Source organism: Anopheles funestus, chromosome 3RL, assembly GCF_943734845.2.
Source record: "Anopheles funestus chromosome 3RL, idAnoFuneDA-416_04, whole genome shotgun sequence".
In the NCBI taxonomy this organism is placed as follows: Eukaryota; Metazoa; Arthropoda; class Insecta; order Diptera; family Culicidae; genus Anopheles; species Anopheles funestus.
The window spans coordinates 22,973,814-22,985,995 of NC_064599.1; the positions used below are offsets into that span (position 1 = coordinate 22,973,814).

Below are 12,182 nucleotides of genomic sequence, written 5' to 3' on the forward strand. Positions count from 1 at the left end.
AAAACAGGTTTTCCAAGTAGATAATAAAACAAAAACAGATGCTTACAAATAATTTAAAATAAAAAAAAAAAAACAAATTTGTTAACATAATAAGGCTCTTTTTATTATTGGTTTCGTTTCCTCTGCTTGCTCGGGTTTTGCTACTTAAAACCAAAACACTCTCCCTATACATCACCTAACAAAAGAAGTTTAAAAGCGGATGTACAAAGGAAAAAAACGGAAAAATAAAGATGTATCTTTCCGCGTCGCCAAATGCCAAAACAATAATTTAATATACCGTGAATACAGTAGTAGTAGCATTACACAATTTAAGCTGCTCTAACGATCAAAACAATACGATCATTATTTTATCCATTTTCTTTATGCTCGTTCTATACACCAACAATCTCCTGTACAGCTGTACAGATATGTCGTAATCGCAAATTAGTGTAATGTTTAATAATATAAGTAAGGTTTATTACTATTGCTATATGTATTACTACTACTACTACAACTATGCGTACACTAATTTAGTTCGTAGTTTGTGTTTCCCTAGCTTTTCAGGATTTTTAAAAGGTAAAGATTTGGCGTTTACACAAAGCAAATTGTGGTGTCTGTATACTTTCGTAGTAAATCAAAGTTAAATAAACGTAAGAGTACACGATAGCTGCTGGTACTACTACTACTACTACTACTAAAAGCCACTTATTGCGCGCGCACACTTCAGAGAGAGATATAGAGATAGAGAGAGAGAAATGTGCGTATGAAAAGATGCAAATGCTCCATATGAAGTCCGCTTCTGGGAATAGAAATGGCGATAGCACGGCAAATCTGTATAATGTAATCGCAAACGCGATAAAAAAAGGTGGTATATGCCGAGGACGAGATAGCAGATGCTTGCAACATATGTGGCGCCATGAGATGATAACGTAGTGGTGGTGTGCTGTGAGATTACGTGGTTGCCGGTGATAGTGATGAGGAAGGAATGATTACTACGGATGACTGATCACTGGAACGGGGATACGGTTTTCGATCGACATCCATCCAATCCACGGTGCTGGAGGAGTTTACTAAAGCAAGGTACTCTCGTACCCTCAGGACGAAGCTGCCGTTGTGGTGGTGGTTGTGGCGGTGATCGAGATGGGAGGTTGAGATTGAGATGATTCTACCACTACCAATGCCGCCGTAGACGACGGGGCGGATTGGTCCGCTTTCGAAGGTTTACCTTTGCCACCGGAACCGGATAGCGCGGTACCACTGCTGGACAGTGTTGTGCCGGTACCGAGCGTTGAAAGTGTGCGCTGTTGCTGGAACCCGCTGGTCACCAGACTGCTCTGGGATGAGCTATCCGAATGGAGGTTGTTGTTATTGCCGATAGAGGCCAGCGACATCGCCATCGGATGATGTGTGGGACTTTGCGACGGTGTACTGTTGGTGCTTTTCGCTTTGCGGAACCAATTGCCTAACTTACGGCGCCCCAGCGAGTTAGAACCATAATCCGTACCAGCTAGTACCTGCTGTTGCTGTTGCTGCTGCAATGATGCTGCATCCTTGGGCATTTTTCGAGACTTTTTCGGCAGTGTATTACCACCACCGGCACCATTAGGCCCACTGATGGATGCCACCGGTGGCATCATGATTGTCGTGGGAGATGGTTTGCTGAGAGATTCTTTCGCGTACTGCGAACCAGCTGACAAGGACGAAATAGTGCTCGCCACCGATGGACGGAATCCGCCACTACCAGTATCGACCATATCGTACAGATTCGAATCACCACCATTGTCCGTCTCCTTGCTATCGTCCACGTACGGGAAATATTCCCGATCGGAAAGATTATCATCATCGAAACAGGACGCTGCGCCACCGTCCAGCTCGGACACGAACAAACTTTCGCCGCAAAACTGTCGCTCGGACGAGAGCGTATTAAGGAAGCGCAATTTGCTACTGCTGCTACGGAAGCAAAAATCGAACCACTTGTTGCGCGTGTCACAGTACAGCCGGAGAGCGTTTTTAAGCGTTACGCCAAACATTTTACCATCCGGCAGGTTGAGGATGCGGCAGTTATCGAGAAAGATGCGTCCCTTGTAGATGTAGTTGGTGCGCTTGAGCAGATCCTTCTTGCAGTAGATGAGCTGCCGATCGAACAGAAATAGCGTGTACGTGTTGTTCCACAGGTTCGGGGACATCCGTATTGCGTCAGTTTGCAGAAACAGCCGTGTGCTGTGGACGTTGATCGATGGGCCTTGGAAGTTTTCGAACCGTGCCTGGATGCGGGACAGATACTCGCTGTGCCGTTTGCCTGCGGAACCGGACCGTTCAAGGGCGCGTAGAAGAAAAAAGGAAAAGCAAACATAAGAAAGAGAAGAAAAACAAAAATTGCAAAATAACAAAAAAACGCAGACTACTACGAAAAGGAAGCACACACTGGATGGGAGAAAGAGATGGGCACATAAATCGCTACCGTACATATAGTAACCATTGGAAAGACTAATCATAGCAATCACATCATTCTCTAGGGTTTTTAGAAGGACACACTCATTTGGCACAATGAGCAAACGTAAGGCGAAAGATTCGACGGATGAAGATTACGCCAATGAGCCTGGCCCATCGTCATCCCGTGGATATCGCTTTCAAAATAGAGGAGCGAAAAAAGTGAAGCTAGTGGATGACGAAAGATCAGATCGCCGGTACATCAACACAGAATCCAACGGCAAGAAACCGAGTAGGTACATCCCGGTTTCTACCCGGTACAAACGAACGAAATATGTCACCATTACGAAAATCAGCCGATCGTTGGATGGCCGGAACGATAAAATTGAAATGGAAAGCGTACGGGAAAGTGCATCCAGAGTCTTCCATCATTGAGATGTGAAACGAAACGGCTACATAAATTCTATCGTGAAAAGCATACATGCAATACCATCGCCAACATAAAATTCTAGTTCCATCAAGACGGGGCTTTTCCCTCTCTCTCTCTCTCCTGCCGATACTCACCTTCGTTTACCATTTCCGTAACGCGTCGCATCGCCGACAGTGCCATCTCGAACACCTCCCGGCAGTCCATCGTTTCCAGCTCGGATTTGGTACACTTGCGCAGATTAAGCGTCGGCAGCAGCTCCTTACGGGTGAGCGAGTGTTTGACTAGTTCGCTGAGATGTAACGGGTAACGGCATATCCTTTGAATCGGCGCTAGCAGATGTGCCGACAGTGGTAACTCTGGTAAATTTTCCGCCATACGACAGCTGTGAGAAATGGAACAGAAGAGATGGTTTTTTGTTCAAACGAATGTTACAATGGATGCAATAAATTTACACACTACTTACTTTTCCAGTATTTGATTGGCTTCCTTATTGTTGGCATAGTTTTCCAGCTCCATTAGCGCACGTGGGTACGAGTTGCAGTAGGAAGAGTACACCATAAACGCAGATTGCTGTAAATAGTCCACAAAGAGTCCATATACATTAATTTTACCAATGCCATCAACTGTGCCAATGTGTCGTAACGCGGGTACTTACATACTCCAGGAACACTTCACCGATTCGATTGTTTGGCACAGCGACGCGTAACGCGTCGAGAAAGGTTTGCTGGAATCGCCAGATCTTTTCCAGGTTGGAAAATATCAAATTTACACTTTCCACCGAAAAGACGTCTTCCCGCTCGCGCAGTGGTTTAATGAAGCTGTACACGGGAAAAAAAGGAAAATGACAAAAAATGCGTTAGTATCGCTTCGTTTACGCCTCTTCTAAATAATTCATATAAACTATGCAATATTTAAGATATAATTGGAAGATTCATTAGAATAACCATTCAATATCCGAAAAGGCGATCTCAACGTTCGGTTCTTCTCTCAAGATTCACGTGGAAGTCTACTAGACACCTAGCAGCACAGAACAGAGTACTTCAAGGTCCTTCAAGGACTTCTCTGACCAACTGACAGTCATAACTCTTTCCATTCTTCTTGGCTTGTGAACGGATTACTCATAGAAAATAAAGACTGTCCATCCATACTATAAAAGATTGAAATTTGAGCTCTCAAAATTTCTTTACGATCACGTGCACTACTTGCGATCGCACTAATTATGGATCAAGAGACCCATCAACTTCCATGTGTAGTGCAGTTAATGATTCTCACTATACCTTTAGTTTCCATTCCCCCTCTCAAGGACTCTTAAGATCATAGATATCCATCAAGAGTGACTAATTAAGTAAACAAACAAATAATTACCCTATGCACAGCGAATTGAGCAGCTTCACGTAGTTAATTTCCGTTTCCAGCAGCTCCTTGATGATGTTTTCCTTCGTTAAGTCATGACTAGCGGTACCACCGTCGTCCGGTGGTCCTCCTGGAGCTACCGACGACGACGACGCATCGCTCGCCACGGACAGTCCACCCATCAGTCGGGTACTATCACAGTTGCTACCTTCGATCAGCGTGGAAGCACTGCTACCACCATCATCATCCTCGCACGCACCATGGCATTTGCCCGCCTCATTGTTGCTAATGATGAGGATCTGTTTCGGTTTAGCGTACGTCGGCACAATCTTCACAAAATCCTTCGGGAACCATCCACAATCGGACGGTTTTCGGTCCACATCAGCCACAGTCGATACGATGGCGTCCGATTTTAGTCGACCCCACCACCAAGGTCCTGATTCGCGCTTTAACACCTCCACCAGGGCACCTTTTTCCAGACCGAGTTCCTGGGGACCACCGGGACGGAAGGAAAACAACACCTCGGCAAAGGCGGGCTCAACGAGCAGTTCGTCTTCGACTGCAACCGCTTCATCTTCATCCGGATGGGAAGATATGCTTTCGCTGTCGCTAAGGTCTAGCTCGGTTGGTATTGTGGTGGAGGTGCGTGTATGCTGCCTTCGACGTCGGCGCCTTCCGTCCACCTCACAGTCACCACCCGGTGCAACGATACAGTCTAACCCGGACGGTTGACTGAGCGATTTGCCACTAAGCCGCGAAATGTTGGAGACGTTTTCTTTGTCCTTGCCCTTGAGCGACAGTTTGTGCTTGAGGATGGACGAGCTGGTGATGCTGTTGTTGGTCGTGGTGGACACTTTAGCTGAGTTGGCCCTCCGTACCGGTACACCAGCGGTGTAATGTGGTGGTTGTGGTACATCCTGAAGGATAAACAAAGAGATAAACGATCGAATTAGAACACGATCATTCGTTTGCTGTATTGATCTTTCGTCTACTTACTCCATTACGTACACCGTCCGGCACTCCTTCCGGGTGATGTTCGAGTGGATGAAGCTGCTGCAGTAGTAGATGCTGGTCCGCATCATTGTCAAGCTCGACCTGGATGCCTGAATCGCCGCTATTACATTTGTCCCGCCGGTGGGACTTGGTCTTGCGGCGTTCCTTGCTCGATCGCCAGATCAGTGGACCGAATCGGTGGTGATGATGCGTTTGCTGTTGTTGCTGCTGCTGCTGCTGCTTGTCATCCACACTCATCGTTCCTCCGTTTTGCAGTTCCGATGTGGCAAGGGTCACCGGTTGAGGTGCCGCTTTCGAGGTTTTAAAATGGGAGAACGTTTTGCGGAACTTTTGCAGTACGCTTTCCGAAACTGAAGGTGAAAGATGAAGAGAAGATCGTTGAAAAAGTCTCTAGTAAGGAGCTAAGTGAAAGATAGTACAAACCTTGCACTGGATGATGGGTGGACACTTTGGTTTGAACAGTCTTCTGATGCGGAGATGACGATGATGATGATGGATGCTGATGTACATTCGAGGTGGGACTGAGGTGGGCATTGGCACCGACGGTACTTAGGTGGGGATTCCTTGCATCCTGCTTGTTTCGACCAGCCGGTGCCGCTTCGATCGGTGCCTCCGAAATCGATGGACTAGAAACGGCTCTTAGTTGAAGGGGCTAAATATAGGGAGAGAGAGAGAGAGAAAAAGAAGAGATAAATAAAAAATCAAAATAAGCTCACTTTGGTAAGCGCCAGACTATGAATCACCACTGGTGGCTTTCCGTTTGATTGACAATCAGTTTAAGCCGTGTACGATGATATCGTGGTCGTCAAATTTTGCTACTTCATTTTATAGCACCCTTCTACTCCCCATTTTTGGTGAGGGTACGGAAGAAACGCGCGATAAGTCCTAATGTACTAGGATGACCAAGCTCGATCCATAGCGGCCTATCCAGTGTTCCTGGCGACCTTGTGCAATAAAAAAAAACCAACACTTCCTTTTCCTAATGCGCAAAGATTCGACGAGGATGAAACAATATACAGACGACGCCATTTTCTTGTCACTCATTTTGGGGATCTACCAACATCCAGAACAAACTGCATCGAAGTGGGAAGATGACAACGGTTTGAGTCTGTTTGCTTAACCGGCGGGACACTTTCCGGATGTCTGACGTATACAAGATTGAAGGACAATGGGATACGGAATTTTTGCTGTGGTTGGAATTATCATGTGAGTGTTGTCAAGCCGAAGCAAATTCCCTCGATCTGTATGATAAGCAGTTATTTTCGTACATCACGCGAAGGAAAATATGATTTTCTTTTCTTTTTTTTTTTGGCAGAATATCATTCATTGTTTTCAGCTGTAAATCTATTTATATTCGCACTATCAGCTGATGTGAGGTGTTCAATGATATGGTTGCGAAACAAAAATAGTTGCAATAAGTTGAAAACAAAGCGAAAACATGAGAGATGTGCCGGGTGGGCTTGTTCCCGGTAGCTTCGACAAAAGGTTACGATGCGTAGTTTACTTATCGTTCGTACATGATCTTATCGGGTGGAAACAGTAGTAGGTGTTGTTATTAAATTTACAAGCCAAGCATGACCCTACGGATGTTTTATTCTTATCAACCGAACCTAGACAGATGCCACGTTCCATGCCGCGGAGTGCCTATTTGCACTCTAAAGAGCAGCTTCGTTTATTGGAGCAATAGTGACATCCTAAGCCTATTCAGTGATAAACCTTGTCACACACCTTTCTCCCAGTGGTTCACAGAAGTGAAAGAAGTGGGAATAATGTTACAAAAAAAAAAGGTTTTGAAAAGCGATAACAAACCGGAATGCAACAGCGATGATGCACCGTGGATAGATAAAAATGCATGTCAAATGGATACGCAAGCAGAATGTGATAGAGCAACAGATGCGCCACTCCTTTTTGTGTTTAAAGTTGATCAAAGAATATATGGGGAACTCCCCATCTAGATTGGATATTTGCATATTTTGTTTGAATATGTAAATGTGAGTATGAAAATCATGACGATTGAAGGCAACAAAAAAAAAATTAACCTTAGCCTATAAATAGGTATTGTGTTATGCTAACTCCACTGAGAAACCTTTCCAGAAGCAGGTAAAACGACAACTAAGCATGATCTGTACCAAAGTCCCGATTGACGTGAAAAGGATTAAGCTTGTCAGTAGTATGATGATGGATAGATGAAAGAATTCAGACAAGAAACACACGGGAAAGAGGATACTTATTCTCCACTAGTCTAGAATATTGAGGGCGAACCGACTCGTGTCTCGTTAAACTGAAGGTCGTAAATTGTGAATTTCATCTGGACCAAGCATCTCCAATAATTTGATTCTATCGTCCAGTAGGTCGTTAAGCCAACAAGAAAAAATATTCTAACAAATAGTGACGTAGGACACAGTTCTTGAACAATCACAAACATCACATAAACATTCTCTTAATATCAATCCATACCGTCTGATTATATCGCCACTGGCATTCTTCAGCATTACTACCATCTGCCATCGGAAAATCATCATCATCATCCGTGTGTAACGCTGCGTAACGCTCCCGGGCACAAGGTGCCATGGGAAGTAGACAGCGTCGATAGTAAAGGGATCCTATGTCTCCATACCCAAGGTAGGAACCGTACGCTCTTAGTACACTATATCCGAGGCGAAGTTTTTCCTTCTGATATGGATGTGGCGAATGGTGGGCCACAACAGCTCCAGTGCGGAGTCTGCTTATGCTGTATGATTGTCGATTTTTGACTAACATTTTCACACGACACCGTTGTCTTTTTTGGTAGGTTGTTTCCATCTACACAGGTCACCTTTTTGTATTTCGTAGCACTAGTGAATAATTATCACTATTATTATCTTATTATTTCTTTACGCTCTATACACGCACTGTTTTGTTACTTAAATTGAACACTGAGGAATGGAAAAAAAGGTTAACTTTTTTAAATTCGAAAGAGAGGACATTCGACGACACTAAATACGAAGAGACTCAAAACGATACTGGTATCTACCAGTTATTTTTGCAATACCGGTAACTGTTTTTCGAACGTTGCTCAGCTTGATTGACATTTACAGGAGAACAAGATGGAACTTTCCACACGCAGATAACTGGCACTACTATTCCGTGGAGTTGTTGTGTGCCGAGTGGATTTGGGGTTTCTTAGAGGCCTTCTTTTCGCATGTTTTGCCTTATCTGTCCTGTACGAACTGACGTACTACTCCACACCCGCGTAACGAAGACTTTCGGAAGAATGATTGATTGCAGGATTACTTTCGGCAAATAGGAGAAAAAATGAAAGACCGTTCGTACGACACACACACGCACAACATCCACAGAGTTCCACACAGGGTACATCACCGTTCCTGCCGGTATCTATCTCGCTGTACCGTCAGAAACATTGGAGATAAGTGTGCCCGATCAACAGGTGATACAGGGGATCCTGGAACTTGTTTTGGTTAATTTTTAACAGTTCTACGAATGCTTATCGCACCCAATTTGCGGTTAGCAATTTTACAACTTCATATTGATTAGCGTTACAATCGCTAAAACATCATCTCCAAGACCACTGTCGCTGTTTGATCACGCATCGTCGATAGCTTTAAGCTGCTCCAAGTCGGTATCATCACGCCCGGTCTAATGTTTCATCACCGGCACACCCAACTTGGACCTTCTTTTCGTGCAAATCATTCGCGATTATCGTCCACCGGTGATGATTTATGGACCGTCTTGTTGAAAGTCACGAGATCGTAACCGTATTTCTTGGTAAGGGATTACTCGTCTTCCAGCGCTTTCGAACAATGTTTAATTAGTACGACCAAAGAGGACGCCTATCCGCGGGCCAATCTATCGAACTGATACCTGCACGTCGGAATGGTTATAAATTACCGACGCAAGTGCTCTAACTGTGGCTACTTGCTGCCTTTATCAGTTAATTGCACGTTAAAAAATATACACAATCACAGTGCCGAATTCTTCCACGGGGTACGGGTAAGCCGGAGGAATCCTTTGGCACAATATTTATCCCAAATGGGGATGATGATAATGATAGGACGGACGGGCGTTTTGTACGTTTTTTTGGGGACCTATATTTATTTTCGTTCCTTTTTTTTATTTGAATCACATCATCCGCTGCACGAGACAAATGTCACGGTTAATCGATCAGTCAATACAATCGATCATGGCCGGTGGTACTGGAAGCAGATTGTTTGCACGTGACATTAGATTCGACTTTTGTGTGGTTACATTATTCAATCGGCAATTTATAAGCGATCGATATTTATTTTTGTTTTATCGATGAATGGACGCACTACTAGCGGGCATTGCACGCGGAAGAAACATGCACCATTCATGGTGAGATAAGTGATGATATACTTGATTACGTAGAGCGAGCAACGTACATGGAACGCCGGTTCGAGACAAAAGCGGCATTCGATTGAACGGTTTGGAGACGAGTTTTTACAAAGAATAATCATTCGATTATGGGAAATGTGTATATATGCATTTTAAACGCATATTCCACACATGAATTTTGCATAAAAGCTAAACGTTGAGGCTCCGTATCACAAAAGATAGCTTTTTATGGTAAAGAGTCATTTGACTCTTGATTCGTCTTTCAAACGAAAGTTTAGGTTCAAGTTCAAAACGTTAAATTTTATGCTTACAATCCATTGACCTGCAAAATTACAAAATACTCTCTTATGTGTGTCTACTGTGTATCTCCGGGCAAAGTAGTACTCAGAGATTCATGAATCCTTCGAAATTAAAGATTCAACCAGAAATTCATTAATCTTCAGTTTATAAGTTCGGAGCCATTCAATCGATTGAATAATGTATTCAATTTTGAATTTGAATCAGATTCACCCATTGAACTAATTTCTCCAAAAATGCAATGAAAATTCTACCGAGCGTAAAGGAAGATTTGAACAGATGTTTGAGCGTGTCGTTGAGTCCCGCGAGAACCGTTTTCACTTTTTGTCCGGGCATAACACCAATAAAAATACACTTATCTTACACAACGTCTCTATCCAGTTCGCTTTATATCACAACAAACCATCCCCTGCATCGTTCGACTGCAAGAAAAAAAAAGATGTCCGATGTCTGAACTTGACCCCAATTTATTCCGCACAAACGACGACGCACTCTTCACGTTTTCTTCTTTGCTCTTCTCAAGCTAATTAAATGTGTCTCGAGTGATGAACGAAAGCCTAATTGCTAGGACAAAATTTATCCTGAGCCAAAAAAATTTGCATCACACAAGCACACACACACGCACACTTGAAACTCACTTCAGTAGCTTACGCCGGGCGGAGAAATGACGAAAGGCGCACAAAATCTTTAAGAACTGTACTCGAGCGCGGTCGCGATACGAATTGATTGGGACTGAACATTGCGAGCGGTTTGCCCGTAATGCGTCGCTTTATGGTTCGATCAGATACGGTGGCCTATCGTCCAAGAGGGAGATAGAAAACGCTTTTTGAGGAGAGAAAAAAAGAAGCGAAAAGTCTATCAAATGGGATTGTCGTAGTATCGGTCTTTGCAGGACGGATGGAAAGACACAATGGTGACGGCGTTTAAGCAGTGGATGTTTCTATTGCCGTTGGTCTTTAATAGCGTTCACTGATTAGTAGCATTTGGGAGACGCACCAACCAGAACACAGTGACGAAACCTTATCAAGCGAGATTGGCACTATCAATTTCAAGATCAAACTCCTCGGGTAAAAAAGGGTAGAATTGCCGGTAAAATCCAACTTTTTTATACAAGTATTGAATGATTTGATGTAGCTAATGAAATTAATTTTCAAAGAGCAGTATCCTTCCCTTAGGGCAATGCACTCCAATGCGGAGTACGTTTACTTACTGTTTAATATTTGCTAACCACGTGAAGCGTTAAAGTAAACTCTAACTAAGACCACCATCACTACCACTTTGTGACATCTGGGCACGAAGCATTCACAGCAGACAACGGTTTGGTCAGATTTTTACTGCACATTCTTAATGGCTTATTCAAAGCATTAATCCAAAAGCCCTTTTTATCGCCAGCTGTGTTGTTCGATCGGGTATGTTTGATTTCGCTATCAACATCGAAGCCGTGCCCTTACCTCGGAATGTCCTCCAATGGAAAAAAAGGGTGTGATAAGAAAGATGAACGATTACTACAAGCTTGTAGTGTTCACAGACGATGAGGTGTTAAGCAGTGAGGAAACAAAAAGAAAATCAATTATCCTTTCTGATAGGTTATCTGTCGGCTAATTCCGTGTTTCATCTGGTCGTTTTTACTCGCTAATTACAGCTCCATTGTATCGTCTTAAGAAACCGAACAATACTGTATCATAACAATTATAACAAAATCATAAAGAAAAGTTAAAAGTTACAGAGCTCAGTGATCTACAACAAAGCAATCAGGATGACCACTGTTCGTATCATCTCATCCAAGTGATACGCGCATTTCATAATCAGAGATAAATTCTTTGTTGATTGAGAATCATCATAAAAACAATAAACAAATTAACTACTTCCGGAGTACTATTACTCACAAGCGCACCTCCCGAGTGCCTGTCATTTCCCTATATGTCAGTGATCCTGAAGGCGACAACACACGCGATTAGTCACTCTTGTTGTTGTTTTGAGGCATTACATATTCCCGCCATCTCGTAACGTTAGATACGGAATTTGATATCTACGGCATGGAAGGTTTTTTTCTCTATATTTACTTCATGTCCAAAAACATTCCGCGCTCGTACTCGCGACTAGTCGGTTTCGGCTAATCACGCTGATTGCACATGGTTTTGCAATCTCCAATCAGTGTATGGCGACGCTCTGATTTTGGGTGTAAAATATCTGGGCGGCAGGTCTGCCATTATCACACCACCATGAACTGTTGCACGGTTTGATTGTGATTGATGAATCGTGAAAGCTTTGGATGTTTTATTCGTTTACCTTTTAATAAGAAAATAATAATCTCTAATAGCAGGCG

General features: G+C 43.4%; 1 protein-coding gene across 5 annotated transcripts in view; it reads right to left on the minus strand.

Annotated features, from left to right (window-relative positions):
- The window catches only part of LOC125771924 (uncharacterized), a 182,459-nt gene that overhangs the window by 3,189 nt on the left and 167,088 nt on the right, over positions 1-12,182 (minus strand). For 3 of the 5 annotated variants that reach the window (XM_049443087.1, XM_049443089.1, XM_049443086.1), the window contains 7 exons: positions 5,630-5,858; positions 5,189-5,556; positions 4,205-5,109; positions 3,495-3,657; positions 3,303-3,409; positions 2,974-3,221; positions 78-2,278 (listed from right to left, as the gene is read on the minus strand). In XM_049443087.1, coding sequence (XP_049299044.1) covers positions 1,074-2,278; positions 2,974-3,221; positions 3,303-3,409; positions 3,495-3,657; positions 4,205-5,109; positions 5,189-5,556; positions 5,630-5,858 — 3,225 coding nt within the window. In that variant the 3' untranslated portion in view covers positions 78-1,073. Of the gene's footprint in view, positions 1-77; positions 2,279-2,973; positions 3,222-3,302; positions 3,410-3,494; positions 3,658-4,204; positions 5,110-5,188; positions 5,557-5,629; positions 5,859-12,182 lie in introns of those variants that run through there. The other 2 variants (XM_049443088.1, XM_049443090.1) reach the window with 2 other exon arrangements.